Genomic DNA, 27,689 nt, shown 5'->3' with positions numbered 1-27,689 from the left:
CCTTACAAACATGCCTGTATTTGAGTTGGCTATTCATATATGATGTTAATTTTCAATTTGGAAATTGTATATGCAGAAATGTATGCGTTTAAACATTTTCCTTTTCTTGCTTTTAGGGAAAAGAAGATGTCATATTTGAGACATTTAACCACAGGAGTGGCAGAGAGTTCCAATGCATGTATATAAATGGTACGCGATTTTACCTTGATGATTGGGGATCTAAGGTAAAAACAGAAAATAAATAAACCAAGTAGTACAAGAGAGAACGTATTGATTCATACATGTACAAACTGTTGTGCTTTCCTGTATCTTGTGGTTTATATCTGCAATGAATTGCAATATGTGATGTTTCGCATTGTTGTAACAGTTTTTTCATTTAGAAAACCCGAAAAAGTAAGTAAATGATTGAAAAAAAGTACCATATAAATATATGAATAATTCGTAAGCAGATAATCAACAATATCAATAAAGATCAGATAGTAGAACAGAGGAAAGACCTGTTAGTAAGAGATTAAATTAAAACTAGAAGATTTTTAAGTTAGCAATCAGACTGAGAAAAAAATGGGGAAAATAGGCACATATTTTGGTACAATAAGGTGATAGTAGTCTACTGATGTTAAAATCTCCTATATCTCGAGGAGACAATTCAAAGTAACAAATGAAAACAAAGGGAATAGCATAATCTCCATGTCAGACCGGGTATATCGACAAAGTAAGCGCCTGCTATGAATGAATCAACGAAAGGCGAACAGAAATATCACTTATATTGTGATAGTGACCCTTAAGCTTATGTGCGATTACTGTCGTTTTTCTTAATAACTCTATTGGAACAGCTTATTTCTAAGGAGCACCCCTTTTAATGACGTTTATATAGTGCAAAGACTTATGGCTTGACATATCTAGACGTCGCCATCCGATGGAGCAGAGACATACGTTAATAATGGGAAAGTTGAAATTTTCAGGTTTGTAATAGATTGTAATTTGAAGTCGTCCATCTATGTGAATATCGAGGAAAAGATCAGAATATTAAGCAGACTTATTCCTCCGTTATCCATGGTTAAAACGTGGTTATAATTGTCTATGCAGTGCCTATCAAAGCTTGCTGAGCAGTATGGGTTTTTCTCATTGTCGAAGGCCATACAGTGACCTATAGTTGCTTTAGTCTACGTCATTTGGTCTCTGTTGGAGAGTTGTTTCTTTGGCAACCTTACACAATCTTTTATCTTTATATAGCCGTTAACCGCTGTTGACGGATTATAGGAATTATTGTTCTGAAATGACTATTTCACCTTTTTATCTGTGGAAAATCGATAGAAAATCAAAGCGATACTGTAATCAGTAAAAATTATGAGACAATGCAACATCTGCAAATGTTTCAACAAAGACGAAATTGTCAGTCAACTTCTGATATGAGTTTTGCCCTTAAAGATGATTTTGACTCATTTTTAGTGTTTTTTTGCAAAAACTATTATAAATGGTAGAAAATATTATCAGCAATAAAAGATAAGAAATGAGAATTAAGTCATAAATTATAAAATATACTTCAACGTCGGAAGGGGCTTTGGTTGAAATTCACACAATTGCAGACAAGCGAGAAAAGCTATTTTAGAGACTCTAGTTTAAAGATATTTGTTCAAAAATTAAAAAAAAATATTTGAAAAAATTATATATTGCTTGAAATAATAAAAAAAAAAGCATAATTATGATTATAATACAGATATATCATCAGAACTGCGTGAGTTCGTATTGCTGAATGTTTTGTCATGATAGTAAATTCGTTGATCTTTTTGTAACTTTACGTTCAGCTGGAATTTTAAATGTTACTTAGTATACATAATCTTGTTTAAAACGCAAAATTAAAAAAAATAAGTTTTAGCCTTTATTTACTTTTTTTTTAAATTATGCACTCCGTTACTGTAAATTTTTCGTGATTTAGGATTTGTTCATTTTATGTTACCAGGAATGGCAAGCATTTCCAAAGAGGTGGTACCAAGAAGGTCTGTTGATCACAAACACTGTTGTCAAAGATGCCGAAAATGTAAGTTTTGGTTTTCTTATAGTTATTGAGAGAAAAAAAGATGTGTAACAAATATAAATAGTATTATAAATCTACAAAATAATATCATCTAGATGTTTGTAAGGCATTAAGACTGTAAGGTACTATGATAAACCTGGTTGAGTAGACTAATTTCCCAATTAAGCGTTTATAACTTCTAAATTGATATCATCTATGGATGTTTAGCAAACAGTAGTTAACAATAAATTCTTAGCTTTTTAAGACAAATAAGAAAAAATATTAACAAATATAAAATCAAATCGTTCAAATAAATAAATATTTACAAACATGTTAAACCCCGCCTTAATATTTTATTGAAATATTCTTTATAAAGCACAAACATGTCAGTATTCTCCTCAGAAGCTAACAAAACCTTTAAATAGACTTATTAAGAAGGGATATTGTTACGATACTGTTGTCAGGTCATTAAAGGTTGCATATTTTGGCGTTAATATTGATTCACTTATAGGGTCTTTTCATCGGAACTAAACACATTTATTATTAATAAACCAGTTTTTAGCATGACACGGGTTATGTTCTTCTCATATATGTTATGATGGTATGATACTAAACCCTTCAAGGGGAGGATTGTGCCTGAAATTCATATGATGAAGACATAATTTTTCAATCAGTTAAATTGAAGTCTGGAGCTGGCATGTCAGTTAACTGCTAGTAGTCTGATGTTATTTATGTATTATTGTCATTTTGTTTATTTTCTTTGGTTACATCTTCTGACATCAGACTCGGACTTCTCTTGAACTGAATTTTAATGTGCGTATTGTTATGCGTTTACTTTTCTGCATTGGTAGAGGTATAGGGGAGGGTTGAGATCTCACAAACATGTTTAACCCCGCCGCATTTTTGCGCCTGTCCCAAGTCAGGAGCCTCTGGCCTTTGTTAGTCTTGTATTATTTTAACTTTTAGTTTCTTGTGTACAAGTTGGAGTTTAGTATGGTGTTTATTATCACTGAACTAGTATATATTTGTTTAGGGGCCAGCTGAAGGACGCCTCCGGGTGCGAGAATTTCTCGTTACATTGAAGACCTGTTGGTGACCTTCTGCTGTTGTCTGCTCTATGGTCGGGTTGTTGTCTCTTTGGCACATTCCCCATTTCCATTCTTAATTTTACCTACTAATTATTGATAATTAGGTTTTTCTTTGTTATTCGTGTTTGTTTGCTTAGTTTTTTTTAGTTTTTTTTAGGGGGGGGGGGGTCACATACGCATAACATATACTTTTTTAGGAAGAACAATCGAAAGCAAACAGACCAACAAAGGACGGTGACGATAGAGAAGGATCAATCATGCATCCTAGAAAAAAGAAAATTCCTACATATATATTCCAGGTATTGTTGATAATTATTTTTTTTAATTTCTTTGTGACAATTATATGTTCAAATTTCAAATATGATTGTATGGACAAGATTCCTAAGGTGACAAATTAAGACAGCTTTAGACATTTGCAAATCTGAAAGGGAACATATTTCACGTTTGTATTTACTTATACATTAAAAAGTTGATAAACTAAATTTTGTAGTGGTTGTACAGCTAGGTTGCAAGTATATCCGAAATGTTTAACCCTTGACGGTGTTGTCTCTACTGTTTATGCCCTTTTGGTTTTTGTGCTTTCAAAATGGTTCTAGATTATTTGGTGAAATATTAATATATATAGCAACAGATTCGAAAGAACCTGCAATATTTTAAAGGTAAGCAGGTAACAGGGTGAATATCCCAAAAAACATATTGCCATTTAATATTCTACTACACAATGTGTATAAACCACATTCACTGATCTCCCTTTATCACCAGTTTGACTCATAGGTAACAACTGAAGTGAATCCACCTAACACATGTAACATACAATTATTCTATGAACCATTCGAAAGCTTATTATCTGTACTCTCTATGTTGTCTGATATTTGAAAGTCCCATGGTGAACTCACCATTTAAGCGATGCCAATGGTCAGAATGAAGTTGCCTAACTTCAGCAAGATTTAACCGAAGTGTCTAGTTCTGGCATATTTGATCATCAAATTTTTCAAAACAACATACAAATCATATAGAATAAAATGCAATATTTACAGAAAGTTGCAATTCTAAAAAGCTTTCCAACTTAATGATAAAATTGCTGTAAAAGCAATATGTGTCTTGTCTGATATCTATTCGTATGCCATTAATGGGAAATTCCGTGAAAACATGAAAAATAATATTATGTTCATTATGTATAAAAAAGCACAAATTCATACAAATTAAAGTTTTTATTCTCATACATAAGATATAATCATCAAATTTTAATTGAGAATATCAATTCTCTACATGCATGTAGCCATCTTGACGCCATTCCGGTTAATAGAACCACGTTATTACTATAAACCTCTAAGTATCCACACAAGCAGTGAACACGTAGTCGTAATTAAGTGTCAAAATCGTACAGTTGTTTTACCCGACAAGATAATGTCAAACGCATATTTGAGAATTCTTAGCCGTATTTTGCACAACTTTTTGGAATTGTGGGTCCTCAATGCTCTTTAACTTTATACTTGTTTGGCTATTTTGATCTGAGCGTCACTGATGAGTCATGTGAAGACGAAACGCAAGTCTGACGTATCAAATTATAAGCCTGGTATCTTTGATAACTGCATATACAGTTTCATAGATCCTAAAAAAAGAATTATTCCAGACATTTGTTCTACTTTTTGTTACTATCGGAAAGTTATTTTTATAAAACTTAACTTCATACTACGGGGCGCCGAATGGGACTCTTGTGGTTTGGTACAAAATTCAATTCTGTCATAACAAAATCATTTTTGTCTTACAAAACTATGTGATACAGACTTGTTTTATGAGAACTTCAATTTTGTGATGACAAAATTCATTTTTGTAGACAAAATTCATTTTTGTCATGACAAAATTCATTTTTGTAGACAAAAACAAAATTCATTTTGTCATGACAAAAGTCAATTTTGTCAAAAAGGTATGCAAATATAAACTTATTTGCATACAAAATTGACTTTTGTTACCTGATATGGAAATTGAAACACAAAAGTCAATTGTGTGAGACAAAATTCAATTTTGTGAGACAAAATTCAATTTTGTGAGACAAAATTTGTGAACACAAAATTCAATTTTGTCAATTTTGTGAACACAAAATACACAAAATTGACTTTTGTGAGACAAAATTCAATTTTGTCAATTTTGTCTCACAAAAGTCAATTTTGTGACGACAAAATTCAATTTTGTGACGACAAACTTCGATTTTGTGACGACAAAATTCAATTTTGTGAACACAAAATTCTCTTTTGTGAGACAAAATTGACTTTAGTGGGACAAAATTGACTTGAGTGAGACAAAATTCAATTTTGTGAGCCAAAATTCAATTTTGTGAGACAAAATTCGATTTTGTCAATTATGTCTCACAAAAGTCAATTTTTGTGAGACAAAATTCAATTTTGTCAATTTTGTCTCACAAAAGTCAATTTTGTCTCACAAAAGTCGATTTTGTATGCAATTTAGTTCACAGAATCCAAACTAAACTAATTTGCATTCAAAATTGACTTTTGTCGCCCAATTTTCAAATTAGGTAACAAAAGTAAAGTCTGTGTTACAAAAATGAATTTTGTCATGACAGACCGTGTATATTTACGCCAAACATTTTTCATTTTAAACTGAAATATAGATTTTGCAAAATACTTTTTTAATTTTTTAAGTTAATTTGTTTGATAAATGTAACAAATATTTGTTGAAGTCGTTCTTTAAATTCACATTCGTTATGAGATTTGAAATTTGTAATTTTCATGATATTACATTATTTGATTCCAAGAGGATAATATAAAAAGAAATGATAAGTTTGTGTTTAAAAACAAGTTATCTTATCAACATTTTGAATAAATTAAAACATTTGAATTTGATTGTTTTAGAACAAAAACAAATTTCAATCTCCTTCTTAAGAATAAAATATTGAAATTGATTACCTTAATCATTTTTCAATTTGCCTTAAAAAATTGAAAAATGAAAAATGCTCCAACGTGGAAACTGGAAAAACTTATCAGGAATGAAGCAGACATTTGAGTCAGTGCTTGGTGGAACTAGATACGACTGTCTCTATGAGACAACTTTCGGTGTTTAATTGTTCCTGTGGTCTTTTATTTTTATTGTATGGTTTATTTGGTAAATGTATAGTCAAAATAGGTTTGATACTGATATTGCTGATCACTTTGTTCATTTTGAGACAGACTTTCCATTATTTCGAATGAACGTAAGGTGGCATTTCAGTTGAAAATGAACTTCAAATGTGAAGCTTGTTTACGTTTCTCTAGATATAAGAAGATGTGGTATGAGTGCCAATGATACAGCTTGCCTTCTAAGTCACAATTTTTAAAATAAAAACCATTATAGGTCAAAGTACGGTCTTTAACACAGAGTATTGGTTCAGACCAAACAGTAAGCTATAAAGTGTCCCAAAAATGACTAATGTAAAAATATTCAAACAGGAAAACCAACGGTCTAATCTATATACAGAACGAGAAACACTTTTGACTGACATCAACAAACGACAACAAGGAACATTAGAAGATAACAAAACCTTCAAACAGACTTATTAAGAAAGGATATAGTTACAATACTGTTGTCAGAATGAGGTCATTAAAATTTGCATATTTTGGCTTTAATATTGATTCACGTATAGGGTCTTTACATCGGAATTAAACACATTTATTTCAAAACCATTTGTTGGCATGACACGGGTTATGTTTTTCTCTTAAATATTTTATGTGTATAATACTGAACCCCTAACGTAGTTGCCTGATATTCCTATAATGAAGACATAATCGTTCAATCAGTTTAATTGAGGTCTGGAGCCGGCATGCCAGTATTGTAGTCTGTTGTTATTTATGTATTGTTGTCATTTTTTTTCATTTTTTTTTACCTCTTCTGAGATCGGACTCGGACTTCTCTTGAACTGAATTTTACTGTGTATATAATTATGCTTTTACTCTTCTACATCGGCCAGAGGTATTAGAGGGGGGTTGACATCTCAAAAACATGTTAACCCTACAGTATTTTTTTCGCCTGTCACAAGTCAGGAGCCTCAGGCCTTTGTTAATCTTGAATTATTTTAAATTTAATTGAATTTAAGTTTTTTGTTTTTAATTAATTTACCATGTCGTCCATTATCACTGAACTAGTATGTATATGTTTTTTTAGGGGCAAACTGAAGAACGCATCCGGGTGCGGAAGTTTTTCGCTGCACTGAAGACCTATTGGTGACCTTCTGATGTTGTCTGTTCTATGGTCGGGTTGTTGTCTCTTTGCGACATTCCCCATTTCCCTTCTCAATTTTAGAAAAGGGTATTGTCTATTTAAAAAGATAGAAGATACAAAATTATTTTGTCTGAAGCTTTCAGGGAGAATTATAAAACCCTTGACATAAAATTATCCATATTTTGAGTTAGAGACGGGAGTTCATACCATAATGCCCGGCCATCCTCTCCCTCCAAACAAAAAGTCAAAAACAATAAAATCTTATTCCGACATTACAGATTGAATTTTATGTCATTCACGTGATTGAGGTCGGAGTGACTCGGTGTGCGCCTTTTCCTAAATTCCTTTTTTTTTTGTTCTCCAGATCCCACCTTTGTTGTCCCCTTGATTTCACAATCCCAATTTTTATAATCCTTTATCCAACACCCTCTTTTTGTAACCTCAACATCACCCCTCTATATATTCCACTTCGAGGGCTACTTGCAAGATTCATTTTGATCAAGATGGATTTTATGCCCAAAATTATCAGCCTGATATGGAACACGATTAAAGTTTCGTGATCCCTGTAAAAAAACAAAACAGTTGTGACTTTCTGTTTACATAACGAAAATAAAATGGGAGCGGACGAGCTACACAAAAAATAATAGTATCAACAATGAGGCAATATCGATAAATGTTTAATTCATTTTTTTTTAAATTTTCAAATTACGACAAGAGTGCACACGCTGAAATCTCTCGCCTTCTTTACCAATCATTGATATGATGTTGAGGGGTGTTGCTAAACGGCGGAAACGGAAAGGAATACGGAATGGAAACTGAAAACGGAAACAGAAAGAATTAACATGTTTTCTTTTTGGTTATTCATCTACATAGGCATGTTTTATATAGTTTTACACATGTTCACAAGAAAGAAACTTGATAACAGAGAAATGAATTTAAAATAAAAGATTTTTCAGCATAAAGTATTGAAATAATACCAAGAGATGATGAGACTATATAAAAAAGAAGATGTGGTATGATTGCCAATGAGACAACTCTCCACAACAGACCAAAAAAGGCACAGAAATTAACAACTATTGGTCACCGTCACTTTGTGTTCGTCGTTCGATTTCGCCTTTGTTAACTTTTACAAAATTTCTCGGTCTCTGAAACTACATTGTACTGGACCAAATATGTTATTGAAAATATGTCTTTTAGTGAGTCCCCTGATAGTTTTGGTTAAACTTTTATCATTGGTGTATCTAGTTTAAAAACTGAGTTGAATAACCCTGCCTGCCATCCAAGTAGGCCCGACATGGCTAAAATTTAAACATAGGGATAAAATGATAGTGCTGTCTATTGAAAAACGCTTTGAATAACGAAAACCTTATGTAAAAAACATGCCTAATCTGACATCGGACACGGACTCGGACTTCTTTTAACTTGAGTTTTACTATGTATTTCTTCAAATGTGTTTCTGCATTTACTATAGGTATAGGGGAGGGTTTGGTCTCACAAAACATATCTAACCTCGCCCCATTTTTGCGTCTGTCTCAAGCCAGGACCCTCTGGCTAGTCTTGTATATATATATATTTTTAATTTAATCTGATTTATATGTTTTGGAGTTAAGTGTGACGCCCATTTTACCTGAATTAGTACACAATTATATTTAGGGGCCAGCTGATACACCTCCGGGTGTGGGATTTTCTCGTGCGTTGAAGACCCATTGGTGGCCTTCGGATATTGTTTGCTCTTTGGTCGAGGTGTTGTCTCTTTGACATATTTCCCGTTTTCATTCTCAATTTTATTAGAATAGTAATTTCTACCTAATGTCCATCCACGTCAAAAAGGTCAAATGACTTCTTATATGAGTTATCGATCAATAAAAATAATCAATACCAAAGAAACGTTGCAATCTTATTTTTTCTGAGTTTCCCCCTATAGCAAGTACAACAAGCATAACCAATTGATACATGTCATTTATAAAAATTCATATACGTATAGCATATGAAAATATATAAAGCTGCCGCGCGCTCTCCGTTTATTCATTTACTCTATTCGTGAATACTAGGTTTGTTTTATTCATAATTTCATAAAAATAAAAGATATGGTATGATTGCAACAGACACATGCCGCACAGCAAGCTACAAAAGATTCCAAAATGAAAAATGTAAAACAATTTAATTGATTCGAGAAAAAATAAGTTTACGGTGCATATATAGAACTCTAAGGGATTAAATCGTTTTATGTGCACAATCAAATTCAAAGCGAATACCAACCTATAAACCATCATATGTCAACTTCCGAATCGTTTGAAATGTATGATATACCTAAAGCAACTATCAAGTTATTTTTGAAAGTCACACTGGAAAACTATCAAGTTATTTTTGAAAGTCACATTGGAAAACTATCAAGTTATTTTTGAAAGTCACACTGGAAAACTATCAAGTTATTTTTGAAAGTCACACTGAAAGTGCATTCGCTTGCACAAACTATTCATAAACAAGGTTAATATATATTTATTTACGTTTATTCATATGTTTCGCAATTTAATGTGACGTCCATTTTCGATGAAATAGTACACATTTGTGTAAAGGGTCCAACCGTGTTACCGATTTTCTCGCTTTATTGAAGACCCACTAATGGGTTTGGGCTGGTTTTGCTTTTTGGTCGGGTTGCTGTCTCTTTGTCAAATTCTCGATTCTATTATAATTTTTAATTCAGAGGAAAGTAAAAAGTATGAAACAGTTGTGGTTAAAGTTCAATAACTTTTATATATTGTTACATAAAAAGGAGAGAAATGAAAGCTATGCTACCAAGTTTATCCACTCTCTGCCATTTACATTAAGTTTAACCCTGCACAATCATGTTTCCGTAAGCGTATCACAAAATGATATGAAACAATTTCTCAAAACATCGTTCCCTGCAGAGAAATGATAATTATAAAAAAATATGAAAGGACCATTATATACGTTTGTAACAAATAGTTAAGCCCTGGATTGATTGACTGTTGGTTTCTAAACAAATAATAGATAGACGAAGAGAAATAAACTGATTATAACTTTTAGTTTATTATCATCATTATTATGGAAAATTATATTAGCACGAACAAACCCAAAAATTGAAACAATAAAAGAAACGAAAAAAAACCACGGTCAAGATTTTAATAAAACGATGAAAAAATAAGTTATAGCTGACTGCAAATTGAAAAAGGACCACAACTGTAATACATTCATACAAATACATGTATACAAATTAATAGCTTGGGATGTAGTAGGCAGGTACAGAAAAAGAAAGTTACAGTTTTAAAATATTAGTCGGGTTCAAGTCTCTGTCATGCCATTTGGGAGTCGTACAAAACGCTACCAAGATAATGATATATAAGAAAAAAGTGACATGACTCGATAGAGGACGATTTTTACACACACACACACACACAAAACTTGAACATTGACAAAAGATTTATCTATTAATTATTAACTTTTTATATACCTTTCTTTTGACTAGCAAACGAAAATTAAGGCTATTCAAAAGAGATGATTTATGTTCCGAATAAAACGCAAAACCCATGACCGATCATGGTAACAGTCACGAGAGCAGAAGGAATGTAGGATGAAAAACTTCAATCAAATAGTTTGGGGTGGGAGAGGGGAAGGGGTTGTAAAATCACTGCGAGTTTGGTTTATCCAAAATCGATGTTACATATGTCCATATTTTACAATCAATTTTTCTCAAGTTCAGTTTAGAAAAAGGGGGGTGTCAGTTAAAAAACTATGAGAATCAAGTTTTTTTTTTCCTACATTGAACTTTTGATATCGTCTCTTACTTCTTTTCTTTGTAGAAGCGTCGACCATGTGCATTATACGCTGTCATAATTGCAGAAGTTGAAACACTATATATATATGTATTTCCGTTGGTGCCCCCCCCTTTTGTGGGGAAAATTTGGTTGATTATATAGTGAATCACTAAAGCATGACTGGAGCCCTCCCCCTGTAGGTCAGTCACTGCCCCTCCCCCCTTTATGAAAAGTTCTTGACCCGCCACTGCTATTAGCTGTCGCTAATGCTTTACCAACTCTAACCTCAGACACGTTGGTTCCTTTGCTTGAAAAATGGCCTGTCATCATTTTCCGACCGTATGTGGGTCCAGCCTGAAAATAACACACACTGTGCGCACATTATGTTTTAAATGTAACTACAATTTACTAGTATATGTTCCATGTACATAATGCATATGGCTTTGAATACGTTTGTGTCGATCAGTGTCGATCTGGTTGTTTGTTTTTTTTTACTTTCTTTTATTTCAAAAGAATATTGTTACTGACTGAGACCCATTTTTTGTGTCGACATATTTGTCCTATAATACTAGTACTTGTTTTGCTTTCACATATTAAAAATGTAAAATCTTATTGAATAAAAGGAAATAGAATGTACATAAAACAGAACCTCATAGGAACTGTTTTATGTTTGCTGAAATACTATTCACATAATTATGATATAGTCTTTGCTAAATTTTGTTTCGGTAAAAGCAAATATAAGAAGTCATTCATCCTTCGAAATATACATTTACCACACCTACATGCATGCAAGTTAATTTCATATTTTCTTTTATAAGATACTGCGACAGAGAATTGTGAAGATTATAAGTTTGGGAAAACAAGTTTGTGTCAAACAGATTCAAAATTAGGAAATGCTGTACAATGCAGAAAAAATACAAATTTGAAGACAAATACTAGCGTAATGATCAGAATAATATAACATGTACACCCATCCATCCCCACCCACTCCACCCGCGAACCCTGTTCCTTTAGCATGTACAGAGAGTGACATGGACACTTTCAAATATTCTTATATTTTCCCTTCTTTCCTAACATGTTTGACACGATATGGTTTAATTAGTTTAAACATATTTATTTATAGTGGATTGGGAAACAAGTTTTGCAAGTTATATAAATCCCTTTCCACTTTGCGGGTGTTAGTGCTGCCTTGTAGCGGCATTAGCCTACTCTTTTAAGAAATCTACAAGGGTGTCTTTAACGTGCAAGAGATATGGCTCTCTCTTAACACGGGTCAGCCATTTATCGTCCCCTTCCTTCGGACTATCTTTAACTATGGTTTAATGCTCCTTCGTCTACTCTGCATCGCCTAGTAATTCCGTTTTCTGAACAAAAAACGACTTATTGTTCGTGCTGATGCATGCCTGATTTCTAAAGAAGTCAAGTGTTGAGAAATGTCTTGGTGTGTTCTTCCGTCAAGTATCATTTGTTGAATCAAACATCAATGGTCTAAAAGTTATATACCATTCTTACAACATGTACATGTATGTGAGCAAGGCACTTTTTTCACTTGAGAGGACTGAATTAAAGATTTCGACCCCGACAATTCAAAGAAAAAAAAGACAAACAAAAACAAAATTCAGATAGATAGATATATACAATAAATGACATATTGATAGATCGAAAGATATATATGAACATGTAGCTACAAAGACGACTAGGGTTATAAATATAAAAGAAAGAATGATTTTTTATTGTCATTATCAACAATCAAATTCAAAGCGAATACCAACCTATAAACCATCATATGTCAACTTCCGAATCGTTTGAAATGTATGATATACCTAAAGCAACTATCAAGTTATTTTTGAAAGTCACACTGGAAAACTATCAAGTTATTTTTGAAAGTCACATTGGAAAACTATCAAGTTATTTTTGAAAGTCACACTGGAAAACTATCAAGTTATTTTTGAAAGTCACACTGAAAGTGCATTCGCTTGCACAAACTATTCATAAACAAGGTTAATATATATTTATTTACGTTTATTCATATGTTTCGCAATTTAATGTGACGTCCATTTTCGATGAAATAGTACACATTTGTGTAAAGGGTCCAACCGTGTTACCGATTTTCTCGCTTTATTGAAGACCCACTAATGGGTTTGGGCTGGTTTTGCTTTTTGGTCGGGTTGCTGTCTCTTTGTCAAATTCTCGATTCTATTATAATTTTTAATTCAGAGGAAAGTAAAAAGTATGAAACAGTTGTGGTTAAAGTTCAATAACTTTTATATATTGTTACATAAAAAGGAGAGAAATGAAAGCTATGCTACCAAGTTTATCCACTCTCTGCCATTTACATTAAGTTTAACCCTGCACAATCATGTTTCCGTAAGCGTATCACAAAATGATATGAAACAATTTCTCAAAACATCGTTCCCTGCAGAGAAATGATAATTATAAAAAAATATGAAAGGACCATTATATACGTTTGTAACAAATAGTTAAGCCCTGGATTGATTGACTGTTGGTTTCTAAACAAATAATAGATAGACGAAGAGAAATAAACTGATTATAACTTTTAGTTTATTATCATCATTATTATGGAAAATTATATTAGCACGAACAAACCCAAAAATTGAAACAATAAAAGAAACGAAAAAAAACCACGGTCAAGATTTTAATAAAACGATGAAAAAATAAGTTATAGCTGACTGCAAATTGAAAAAGGACCACAACTGTAATACATTCATACAAATACATGTATACAAATTAATAGCTTGGGATGTAGTAGACAGGTACAGAAAAAGAAAGTTACAGTTTTAAAATATTAGTCGGGTTCAAGTCTCTGTCATGCCATTTGGGAGTCGTACAAAACGCTACCAAGATAATGATATATAAGAAAAAAGTGACATGACTCGATAGAGGACGATTTTTACACACACACACACACAAAACTTGAACATTGACAAAAGATTTATCTATTAATTATTAACTTTTTATATACCTTTCTTTTGACTAGCAAACGAAAATTAAGGCTATTCAAAAGAGATGATTTATGTTCCGAATAAAACGCAAAACCCATGACCGATCATGGTAACAGTCACGAGAGCAGAAGGAATGTAGGATGAAAAACTTCAATCAAATAGTTTGGGGTGGGAGAGGGGAAGGGGTTGTAAAATCACTGCGAGTTTGGTTTATCCAAAATCGATGTTACATATGTCCATATTTTACAATCAATTTTTCTCAAGTTCAGTTTAGAAAAAGGGGGGTGTCAGTTAAAAAACTATGAGAATCAAGTTTTTTTTTTCCTACATTGAACTTTTGATATCGTCTCTTACTTCTTTTCTTTGTAGAAGCGTCGACCATGTGCATTATACGCTGTCATAATTGCAGAAGTTGAAACACTATATATATATGTATTTCCGTTGGTGCCCCCCCCTTTTGTGGGGAAAATTTGGTTGATTATATAGTGAATCACTAAAGCATGACTGGAGCCCTCCCCCTGTAGGTCAGTCACTGCCCCTCCCCCCTTTATGAAAAGTTCTTGACCCGCCACTGCTATTAGCTGTCGCTAATGCTTTACCAACTCTAACCTCAGACACGTTGGTTCCTTTGCTTGAAAAATGGCCTGTCATCATTTTCCGACCGTATGTGGGTCCAGCCTGAAAATAACACACACTGTGCGCACATTATGTTTTAAATGTAACTACAATTTACTAGTATATGTTCCATGTACATAATGCATATGGCTTTGAATACGTTTGTGTCGATCAGTGTCGATCTGGTTGTTTGTTTTTTTTTACTTTCTTTTATTTCAAAAGAATATTGTTACTGACTGAGACCCATTTTTTGTGTCGACATATTTGTCCTATAATACTAGTACTTGTTTTGCTTTCACATATTAAAAATGTAAAATCTTATTGAATAAAAGGAAATAGAATGTACATAAAACAGAACCTCATAGGAACTGTTTTATGTTTGCTGAAATACTATTCACATAATTATGATATAGTCTTTGCTAAATTTTGTTTCGGTAAAAGCAAATATAAGAAGTCATTCATCCTTCGAAATATACATTTACCACACCTACATGCATGCAAGTTAATTTCATATTTTCTTTTATAAGATACTGCGACAGAGAATTGTGAAGATTATAAGTTTGGGAAAACAAGTTTGTGTCAAACAGATTCAAAATTAGGAAATGCTGTACAATGCAGAAAAAATACAAATTTGAAGACAAATACTAGCGTAATGATCAGAATAATATAACATGTACACCCATCCATCCCCACCCACTCCACCCGCGAACCCTGTTCCTTTAGCATGTACAGAGAGTGACATGGACACTTTCAAATATTCTTATATTTTCCCTTCTTTCCTAACATGTTTGACACGATATGGTTTAATTAGTTTAAACATATTTATTTATAGTGGATTGGGAAACAAGTTTTGCAAGTTATATAAATCCCTTTCCACTTTGCGGGTGTTAGTGCTGCCTTGTAGCGGCATTAGCCTACTCTTTTAAGAAATCTACAAGGGTGTCTTTAACGTGCAAGAGATATGGCTCTCTCTTAACACGGGTCAGCCATTTATCGTCCCCTTCCTTCGGACTATCTTTAACTATGGTTTAATGCTCCTTCGTCTACTCTGCATCGCCTAGTAATTCCGTTTTCTGAACAAAAAACGACTTATTGTTCGTGCTGATGCATGCCTGATTTCTAAAGAAGTCAAGTGTTGAGAAATGTCTTGGTGTGTTCTTCCGTCAAGTATCATTTGTTGAATCAAACATCAATGGTCTAAAAGTTATATACCATTCTTACAACATGTACATGTATGTGAGCAAGGCACTTTTTTCACTTGAGAGGACTGAATTAAAGATTTCGACCCCGACAATTCAAAGAAAAAAAAGACAAACAAAAACAAAATTCAGATAGATAGATATATACAATAAATGACATATTGATAGATCGAAAGATATATATGAACATGTAGCTACAAAGACGACTAGGGTTATAAATATAAAAGAAAGAATGATTTTTTATTGTCATTATCGTACTTGTCAGTGTACCATTCTTGTTCGGAATTTGTTGATACCACGCATAGTTAACACACACACACACAGTGACACACACCTTAAAAAGATCTGCAAGATATATTGCACTTAAACAAGAAAGAAGAGAACGGGAATAGTAAAATATTTAATAAAAAGTGTCAACAATTGAAACATTCGAAACGCCTACATTGAAACAAATTACATTTCGTTCTCATTATTAAACATTTAGTTAATGAACATTTTTAAAATTTGAATATTGCACAGTAAAATGAAAAATTAAAAATTCAACAATTTTTCATTTTTCATTTTTAAACGTCAAATTGAAAAATGCTCCACGTTGGAGCATTTTTCATTTTAAATTGAAAAATTCTCCACGCTAGAGCATTTTTCATTTTTCAATATTGTATGTCAAATTGAAAAATGCTCCACGTTAGAGTATTTTTCATTTTTCAATATTGTAAACTAAATTGAAAAATACTAAAGGTCAGTATTTTCAATATTTGCTTTTAAGAATGAGATTGAAATATGTTTTGTTTTCTAAAGCAAGCAATTGCAAATGTTTAAATATATTTAAACTTTTGACAGAATAAAATCATTTTTAACACAAACTTATTGTTATTTGATTTAATATCTTCTTAAATCAAAAATGTAATTTCATGAGAATAACAAATTTCAAATCTTTTAGAGAAAATGGTTTTTCGAAAGTGATTTGAATAGATTTTTGTTACATTTTTCTAACCAACTACATTAAAAATTTTCAGAGCAATTTGAAAATTTATTTTTCATTTTAAAATGAAAAATGTTTGGCGTAAATGTACACGGACGCATGACAAAAGTAACTTTCTTTCACTGAAAGATAATTTTGTATGACAAAATTTTAAGTTTGTAGTATGCTACAAATTTTGTTAAACTGCGCTTATTTTTGTTGAACAAAACTCACTTTTGTCCGTACAAAATTGAATTTCGAGTACAAAATCACAAGAGTCCCATTCGGCGGCCCGTACATACGGGATCCGGACCTTTTTTTTCTCAAAAATAACTATAGTCAGTCGTTTTTAAACTGTTTATTTTATTTAGTTTATGAAACAAATAAATGTCGGAAAATGTAAGCTTCAGTCAAGGATACCTTGATAGATTAGATTCTCTCATAGTTAAAAGTCAAACTAGCGGTGTTCCGCATATTTTTTCCCCTTCAAATCTAAAATTGATCATAACACTTTTATGAAGTACATTTATTTAATTCTGTCCTTCCCTAATTTGATTATCAGCATGGCTAACGGACTTATTGCCAGTGGTGATGTGATGTGAGATGACTAGGGATTCAGGATATTTCCTGTCTGGCCTAAAACACTATTACACAATTACGTAATGTAGGTTCATGCATTGCTTCACTGCTAACCTTACATACAACTGTGTATATAATTAGTGTACACGACCGGTAATTTGGCACTGTCAGGTGTAGTATACAGCACGCGAACATTTTGTTTATCTTGAGTCCGACATTTTTAAACTCTTACGTGTAGGCAATTTTACTACCACTTGTTTATGATCAATAACAAATCCTGGTGTAATGAATGATATTTATGAAAATCTAATTAATTCTAAATAACTAGAGATTAGATGAGGTAAAACTCTACTTAGATATTTTCCTATATATAAAATATTAGTATGTACTCTTTGTCAACAAATATGGGCATTTTGAAACATATAGATATACATGTATTCAGTATTTCACAAAAAATGCACACATATGTAGATCATTGGTTACAGCAGACTGCATTGAGGGGGTAGAAATAGGTACAATCTTTGGTTAGCTTATAAAAAAGAAGATGTGGTATGATTGCCAATGAGACAGCTATCCACAAAAGACCAAAATGACACAGACATTAACAACTATAGGTCACCGTACGGCCTTCAACAATGAGCAAAGCCCATACCGCATAGTCAGCTATAAAAGGCCCAGATAAGACAATGTAAAACAATTCAAACGAGAAAACTAACGGCCTTATTTATGTTAAAAATGAACGAAAAACAAATATGTAACACATAAACAAACGACAACCACTGAATTACAGGCTCCTGACTTGGGACAGGCACATACATAAATAACGTGGCGTGGTTAAACATGTTAACTGAACCGTGAAGTCTTTAATAGGTTAGGTTTACTATCCTCCTTTTGCAGTAGTCTAGTTCTACAGACATATAGATTGGTTATTTGTCGGACTAGTCTACACTTAAATGAAGGTAGTTTACCTAATCCAATGATGACTTTACAGTTCAGCTCGCAAGCAAGCTAATCAAAATTATTACCTTTACCCACACACTCAATACAGTCTGCTGTTTTCTGTTTTATAGAAATATGAATAATAAGAAATTTGGAATATATTTAGAGTCACATGACAAATTGTGTCACGAACTCAATTAATTCTTTACATTTCAGAGAAAACACAACATCCATTGTTTTTATGACCATGATAATGGTCAATGGATGAGGATGCCAATTGGTTATGAGTTACACCATGAAATGGTTGGTACATTAGTGGACCAGGTTGAAAAAGCTTTGCCACACTGGAATGACCGACCTGACATACTGGCAATGTTACGTCAGTGTAATTACGATGCTGATGAATGTATAAATACCTTCCTACATCTAGAAGGAGATGGTACTAGATCTTTATAATTAGGATACATGATCAGATACTCTATTTGTGTCTACAATTAAATATTTGTCTGATTGGAATTTCGTAATTACCACTTTTAAAGTAAATGAAATTGCAACCATAAAACTGCACTGCCAAAGTCTTTTCATATTTCTTACGTTGTACATGTTACTTATTACACATTTTTTACAACAGTGCCTACACATCTTCCATTTGATATTATGTTGTCGAGCTTGCAATTCCTGTCATAATAAAAGTTTGCAACTTACAAAGATATTATTGAACTAATGTTTCCTAGAGCGAAAAATTTTGTTGAATTAATCCCTTAACATTTTTTTACGGACGCCATCATGATTTATTTACATGTTGTCGAATATGTTTGTCACATTTGATCCCGGATAGTTTTCAATTGTTATGGTCATTCTCTACTCTCGTTTTCTCGATTGTGACGTCACCGAATTAGACTGATCACTGAAATTGTACCTATCATGAGCAGTGAGTGAATTTGTAAATAAGAATTTGAATAACCTGCTTAAGTAAAGTTGTGTCTACAATTTTTGCAAGTAGCCGTCATCAACCTTTGGTAAATCTATAATCATTTAAAATTAGTTATACAATAAATGCACTGCAAGAAGTGATTTTATATAATGATATCTTATCTTCAAAGGTGTTACAATAATGAAATAATATCAATTAAAATAAACTTATACACACTATAATATAATCAGACATATTATATGTTTACTTTGTTTTTGTTTTTCTAAGTAGATTTTTGTTTTAATAAATAGTGCATGGTGATTTTTAGGTGAGAAAACACCTCCTCAAGTATAAATTATTCAGACGACCCCTGATTTTTACACCAACTGAAAACGCTCACACCCTAACCACTAAAAACATTGTGTATTCACACACTCTCAAAGTTTAACTATTGAAGTGATATAAAAAAAAAATACTGCTTATGTTCTGTAATCTCTTGCCTTCGTGGTTGTCATTGCAGTTTCAAAAAATAAACCAATTAGTTCATAAAATTGATTCCCTAATGCTACATTAAATAAAATATGTGATTAGCAAACGTCCTTGGACATGTCTCTACAAAAATAGGGGGAAAATCATTCTTGATTTGTATGTCATTTTGTGTAAGGTCAATTGAATACTTACAAAAAAAAGATAGTTAACCCTTTTGAATAAGATCAATAAATAGTCATACCTTTGATCAACATACTAGACAAAACTTTGCCTTTGTTCTTCTCATATATTTTATGATGGCATGATACTAAACCCTTAACGGAAGGGACTGGGCTTGATTTTCATATGATGAAGACATTATCTTTAAATCAGTTTAATTGAGGGCTAGAGCGAGCATGTCAGTAAGAGCTAGTAGTCCTTTGTTAATTTGTGTACCATTGTCATTTTGTTAAGTTTCATTTTTACCTATTCTGAAATCGGACTCGGACTTCTTTTAAACTGAGTCTTACTGTGTGTATTGTTGTCTATTCGTTTTTCTACATTTGCTAGAGGTACAGGGGGTTGGTTGAGATCTCACTTAACATGTTAAACCCCGCCGCACTTTTGCGTCTGTCCCAAGTCAGGAGCTTCTGGCCTTTGTTAGTTTTGTATGATTTTTAATTTAAAAATAAAAAAGAAGATGTGGTAAGTTCATTTATACATTTCGAATTTTAGTATGACGTCCATTATCACTGATCTAGTACACATTTTTTAGGGGCCAGCGGAAGACGTATTTTAAATTGATGTATAATGCAAATTTTTATATCAAATAATCAAAATTCAATCTGAATGAAATCAACTTGAGCATTTTTTTTTTAAAATGACTTAAACAAATAAATGGGACATGGTCATATTTGTTTGATTTACACGACTTTAATTCATTAACTAAATTTAGTTTTTATAATCCAAAACTTTTTTAAAGTGAAGCGTTTTGTTGTTGTTGGTTTAAAAAACGATGTGTACTTAGTACAATAACGTTTCCTCAAGTTGACAATGGAGATTTTATGGACAATTCGTATAAAATAACAATAGTTTCAAAAATTTGTATCAATCGATGAAAATAAAATCAATTTCCCATTAGTTTGTATCTACTTACACCAAAAATGAACATGTAATTTCCGTAAATTTTTAATTAATGGATTACCGAAAAAGAATTATGATTAGAAGAAAAAATATGCAAACCCCACTTGATGTGAAACAATAGACTTCATATTTAATTTGGTAGGATCTGCCTCATAATAAAGATTTCTGCACACGTTTGTTTCTGATAATTTTCAATATGATTTTATGGTCTCCATCAAATTGCAGATGTTTTTCTCAGTGAGTTAGTTGATCATGTGCGAGAACAGTTTTAACACGAGTGAAATACGGGCTATCGAAACTACAATGCAAAAAGTAATAATACACTGGATTAGTTAACCAGCAATAAGGGTACGACATAGGATCTCAGAAATTTTTGTTAAGACCTATTAGGTCTTACCACTATTTTGTGGAAAGACCTATTGTATTTGTTTTGATTCTTTTTTTTCTTCTTCCCTCGAGTTTGTTTCTTGCTCTGTTTTGTGGTTTCGCAAGATGGCACTAATTTTTTTTGTAAATGATATCGATATAATGATATATATTGTGTTTTTGAGACTGACCCTGTTAAGTCAAAGACTTGGTATTGTAAGGGTTATCTTCCCAAACACTGTTTTCTTTGTGGTGAGATCTTTTCCGTAACCATAAAAGAAAGCGACATATCTATTTTACTAAATTGCTCGTCATATTCTAAGGATGATTAGTCACATTTTAACGGAATCAATTCGTAGACTCCATATATATAACAGTTATTCCCCCCGTTTGAACTGGACATAAGTGACGTGTCAATGTATCACATGAATAGTAAGTATTACAGACCTAAGGTACATGTATTTGAGGTCAAAGGTTCATGAAAATAAATTTGAAGTCAAGGTCAAAGGTCAAGGTCATGTTGTAAATTTTGACCTTTCATTGTTCCATTATTTCCTCCGTAACCGTAAAAGAAAGCGACAATTTATTTTTTGAAATGCCAGTTATATCCTAATGATGAATTGTCAAATTTAACCGAATCAATTCGAAGACTCCATATGACAGATATTTTCCATTTTGAATTTGACATAAGTGATATGTCATTGTATCACATGAATGATAAGTAATATAGACGAAAGGTACATGTATTTGAGGTCCTGGGTTCATAAAACATATTTGAGGTCAAGGTCAAAGGTCGAGGTCATTTTTTAAAATTTTGAATTTTCATTTTTCCGAGATTTTGTCTGATTATCTGGGAGATATTTTTAAAACTAGTGTAAAATGTTTGCCTCATTGTGATTAAGATATGATACGTTTGGTCTGAACCAATCCAATGACATATTGTAAGATTTATTGGACCTGAAATGATTCAATTTAAGGATAATTGTTTATTATTCCGACTTGGTACTTAATAAAGCCATAGGTTCTTTGCAAAATGTGACATTGAATAATATCAACCGAAAGTGACTTTGAGTAAACCGGAAGTAGCTTTTTTTCACTTAATTAATTAAAAAGTACCTAGAAACTTTATATTTTTGGAATATGATTACATAAACCTATTATTAGCGATAGGAAGGGAATTTCACTCTTTTATTACAGACAAAAGTATATAGAAACCATATATTATTTTTTGGAATCAGTGTAAATAAAGCTATCATGTGAGACTGGAAGTGACATTTTCTAAACCAGAAGGTGACAATTATCTCCCTTATTTTATCCAAAAATATATAGAAACATTTACTTATTGAATCAGTATGAAGAAGCCTATGCTTTGGCGCCAATAGTAACTTTGAGTAAACCGAAAGTAGCCTCTCATCAATGATTTATAAATGAATTGGGTTTAAATTCTTATATCTTATTCTTCTTAATCGTATTTGTTTTCAAATTATTATTTTTTAGAATGGCTAAAATATTCTAGAACGAGTACAAAATGAGATGCAGATACCACATGAAGCAAGTGAAACAGTTAGTATGCATTTTTATTTATTTCTATAAGTATGACATAACATTATGAATTGCATTTTTCTTTCTTTCTGGAGATACTGTGTATAAACGAAAAGAGAGCTTTACTTCATCATGTACATATAGTCATTTGATTTAACATAAATGTCGTGCATCCGAATCGTATCATGATTTGTACATGTATCACCTTTCTACATGCATATCTTTAACTTACCTCTAAAGTCTTATAAGAAAGAACTGACATTCGAAACACAAGTACTTCTAAAAATAATCCCTTTTCTGGAAATCTTAAATGAGTATATTATGGAGCGCATTTATCCTCAATTTTAATTGAAAACTCATAGACTCACTAAAATTTGGCTCAAAAAGATCTAAGTTCATTTCTCTTTCACTAAAGGTTTCATTTATTGCAAATGTGATGGTTATTTTAAGTGAACAAAAGCTTGATTTATTTGTTGGTTGGGATTGGTTGTAAATACATGCGAGGGCTCTGAAGTTGCACTGCATGTTTTGTTTTGTCTCATTTTGATAACTGTTGTGTGTATTTTGTGCCGATCGTATAAGCCAAGGCATTTCAAACTAATAACTGGTTTTATTGTCCCCTAAGCCATGCGTTGCGGTGGACATAGAAATACCGGGCGTCCGTTTGTCTGTTCGTCCATCTGTCCCTCCGTCCTTCCGGTATTGGTAGCGCTCTCACAGATACAATTCTTGCCAGATTTTTATAAAACTTATACTTCAGGTTTATATCAGCAATACCTCGGAAACATTTGTCCTTCTTCCATGACAAATATGTTGTTGTTCCTGCAGATAAAGCAATAAACAACATCGTTAGACAATTCACTTGGAAACATATGCCCCCCTCTACACTTACTAAAGAGGCAATCCAGGATAATCATAGGTCTGTTCTATGTTCCTTTGGAATTTAAACCGAAGATGAAGAAATGGATCTTATATCACTGTATTGGATCCCTAAACTACATAAGTGTCCATACAAACATCGGTATATTGCTGGGTCTTCCAAGTATTCCACGAAATTTCTTTCTAAATTATTAACATCAATTTAATCAGCAATCAAAGCCGGGCTTTAAAGTAATGGTGTAACTGCCTATTCTAAATGTGGATACTAAAAATATCAAAGATCTGTTGGGAGTACATGCAATCTAAGACTCTTTCATCTTGCAATAGTATTAAAACATTTGACTTCCTCTTCCAAACTTTACACGAGCATTCCCCATTCCAAACTAAAAGCAAAATTTATGAAGAGGGTATATTCTAAAGTATATTCTAAAGTATATTCTAAAGTATATTCTAAAGTATATTCTAAAGTATATTCTAAAGTTATTTGTTTCATTAAAAAGAATGGCCAACGTAGATACAGGTGTCTTAGGAAGGGATAAATCCCACTTTGTAAAAAATCAATCTAATCAAAACAAACAAATCTCTGAAAATGACATAAACAAGATGCTTGATTTCTTGATTGACAACATATTTGTGACGTTTGGAGGAAGTGTATTTCAACAAACAATCGCCATTCCCATGGGAACGAACTGTGCTCTTCTTCTTGCCTACTTATATCTTTATTGATATGAGGCTGACTCCATACAAGAACATTTTAAGGAAAAGGAAAAGTAGTTAGCAGTATCCTGTAATTTTACTTTAGATGATGTTCTCTCACTAAATAATTCAAAATTCGATAACTACGTTGAACGCTATACAATCGAACTAAAGATAAATGATACAAAATATACAGTTAAGTCTGCCTCATAGCTTTACTTACATCTGGAAATTGAAAATGAGGGTCGGTTGAAAACAAAACTTTTCGACGAAAGAGGTGATTTCAGCTTCCCAATTGTGAAATTTTCATTTCTATGTAGCAACATTCCAGCAGCGCCTGCATACACACAATATACATCGTGCAGTTTATACTATATTACCGGGCTTGTTTTTCCTATCGTTACTTCCTTGGTAGATGGTTGCATCTAAAAAGAAAACTATTAAACCAATACTTCCAAATGGTAAAGTTGAAATCGTCCCTTCGTTTATTTTACGGATGCCATCACGAGTTGGTTGACCGTTATGACTTATTCGTTTTACAGATGATAGCGGATATGTCAATTATGTCGGAACTACATTCCCGTTCTCTTTACATGAATGTGACTTTCCGATTTAGACTTATTACCGGGTGTGTACTGACATGCATAACACGACAGGTGCAACATGTGGAGCTGGATTTGCTTACCCTTCCAGAGCACCTGATCGATTTATGATATGGTATCTTTCGCCCCCTCTTTTATATAATGGCGGACGATCGCATTTAAAAAAAGAGTTATAACCCTTTAAAATATTAAATTTATAGACAATGACATGGTTAGCACTCTCATTGGTACATTCATGTCAGATTTTTAAATTTTGTTTACTATAGTTAATATGAGTAATATCTCGGACAATTTATATAAAGGTGGACGATCGCCTATTCACGAGGTTGCACAGTCTGTCGATATCAATTCTGGCCTTGCACAAGGTTATAAAATTCTTTGACTGTAAGTGACGTCGTTACACTAGTCCATTTGATGATACTGATTAATAGTTAAGTCTTGGATTTTATTTTTTTTAAAGAAATTATTAATAGCTTTGAACTAGCTGTCTGTAACTGGGAGTGCAGTCAATTCTGTTCTTGTTGGTTTTTTTTTGTATTGTTGTGGGGTCTGTCTGTGCTTGTTTTTCTGCTTAGTGGTTATTTTTTTTACTGTATATCATATTTGTTTTTCGTTAATTGTTTTGTGCATCATTCAGGCAAACAGTTGTCATGTTTGAATTGTTTTACAGTTGTCATTTCGGGCCTTTTACAGTTGACTTTACGGTATGGGTTTTGTTCACTGTTGAAGGCAATATAACTATGTCATTTTGTCTACGAGATTCCATGACTAGTATTTCCCATCATAATTTCCTTGTTGGAAAAGGATTGATGCTCACCAGGAAACAAGAGTTCCAATTTGCATTCAACAATTGACTTGTACAAGATTTATTTATGTAGGTTTTTTGGAAATTGGACTCAGTAGTTATAAAGGGTGATCAAAGTACTCCTTCCATATAATATTTTTTAATAATTTTCAGTGAAAACCTTTGTCAGTGAGAAATAATGTAAGATGTTCAGGGTTTACTATTGCAGACGTTTATCAGATGATGTTGAGTTATAGCCTTGATGAACAGTGCTGCAGATTTTATACAATCATTGAACAACAACAGCTGACATAATGTGCTGCTATAGATATCATACATTAATCTTTATTTTATAATTAACGGCGTCCTTTCTCAGCAAATATTATTGAAATTGTGATTGATTAATTTATTTGTGTTTAATTTGTATATTTGTAATTGATATGATGTTTTGTTCTTGAAAGTAGAAATAAAAATGTAAAAATTAAAAATGATTTATAATCTCCAGACAAATATTTAAACATTCACTTCAATAGGAACCCAGAAAACTTGGTTTTAAAAGGGCTATGGATTATTTAAGGTGCAGAGAATTGTGGTTTCTGTTGAAAGTCTAAATGTAACTTTATGACAAACAAGACCAATACCACGCTGTACCTTGATCACTTCACGCAATTGATTGGAGTAACATTTAACCAAATAATAAGATCATTTACATCAATAGGAGCCAAGCAAAATTCAAAAAACATTTTCACTGCACCATGAGTGTTGTAAAAATTTCAAACAGAAAGTTGCTACAAGGCTTATTCGCTACAACCCAACATTATCAAGCATCAGGCCAAATTTCAAATCATATCCTTTCACAAAGATAACTTGAACGAAAATTTTCATTGTAAATATTTCCGGTCAAACAGAAAGTAGCTATACGGCAGATATAAAAAAAATTGCTCTCTCAGTACAATTCAACATTATAAAGTTGCAGACCAAATATCTATCTTCCTTTTGAGTCGAGCAACCGACATACAGAAGGTAGAACTGACAAAGTCGAGCGGTCACTAGACCTGCTTTTGCCTTCAGCGATGCAAAAAGACGTATAAACAAATTAAAAGCATACAACATATACAGAACCTGGCCAAAAGTATTCGTCACTGCTTGTTTTGCTATATATTTCATGTAAAAACACGAATTTTTCAAAAAAATATTTTGAGGGCATTTTTAGCAACAAGGCCTTAAAAGACGTAGAATTATCGAAAGTATTTTTGTTTAGTTTTGTCCTCAGGTGTTTTGGGTTTCTCTTGATGTGAACACATACAATAAATGTTTAAACTTTAATTTGGTTGAATATATTGCGAATTTTTGAACAGAAAATAATATTTGTGTTATCTTGTGAAAAAATGAAAAATGTTCCTAAAAAAATATAACCAAACAAACAAATAAACCTCTGACAATTCTGCCTTTACTGGTCCCAAGTTGCTTAAAATCAAACCAAAAATGACTCCAAATTTTTTTTTGAAAAAATGTAGTTTTATATAAATATATAGCGAAAAATTTCAAGTGACGAATAATTATGGCCAAACTCTGTAACTGTTATGAAAATTCCAAGAAAGCATACTTTGTAAAGGCTGAATGTGGCTATATTTAAGAACCTTCTTATGAACTTGTATGAAGATTTGGATTTCCAAATAGTATGGACGTTAAACATCAATTCTCAAGGGACATAGATTGTCGAAATGTGCTTTTTGCCGTTTGATACCGTTAATTCAATTGATACAGGAACAACATGTGAAGGAATTACACAGGTTTCATATGCACAGAAATCATCTCTTCATTATAATATTTAAGCCATATGACTGACGTACAATTAAAACACAAAATAAACATCTGTACATTCTATTTTCCTAATAACCACTTACTTAACAACATACTAATACATGGAACATTTATTTAAATGCAGGG

At 32.4% G+C, this 27,689-nt stretch overlaps 1 protein-coding gene across 1 annotated transcript; it reads left to right on the top strand.

The window, feature by feature from the left end:
* The first annotated feature begins 120 nt into the window (after nt 1-120).
* LOC143074772 (uncharacterized) lies at nt 121-26,204 on the top strand. The gene is made up of 6 exons (XM_076250058.1): nt 121-224; nt 1,961-2,038; nt 3,300-3,401; nt 18,563-18,785; nt 22,734-22,799; nt 25,914-26,204. Exons 1-5 carry the CDS (start codon nt 177-179, stop codon nt 22,766-22,768), a joined length of 486 nt encoding a protein of 161 aa, XP_076106173.1. The 5' UTR covers nt 121-176; the 3' UTR covers nt 22,769-22,799; nt 25,914-26,204.
* The last annotated feature ends 1,485 nt before the right edge of the window (nt 26,205-27,689 follow it).

This window comes from Mytilus galloprovincialis, chromosome 1, assembly GCF_965363235.1.
Source record: "Mytilus galloprovincialis chromosome 1, xbMytGall1.hap1.1, whole genome shotgun sequence".
NCBI lineage: Eukaryota > Metazoa > Mollusca > Bivalvia > Mytilida > Mytilidae > Mytilus > Mytilus galloprovincialis.
Note: the sequence above shows the minus strand (reverse complement) of the source record. Positions and strands in the feature narration are given on the sequence as shown.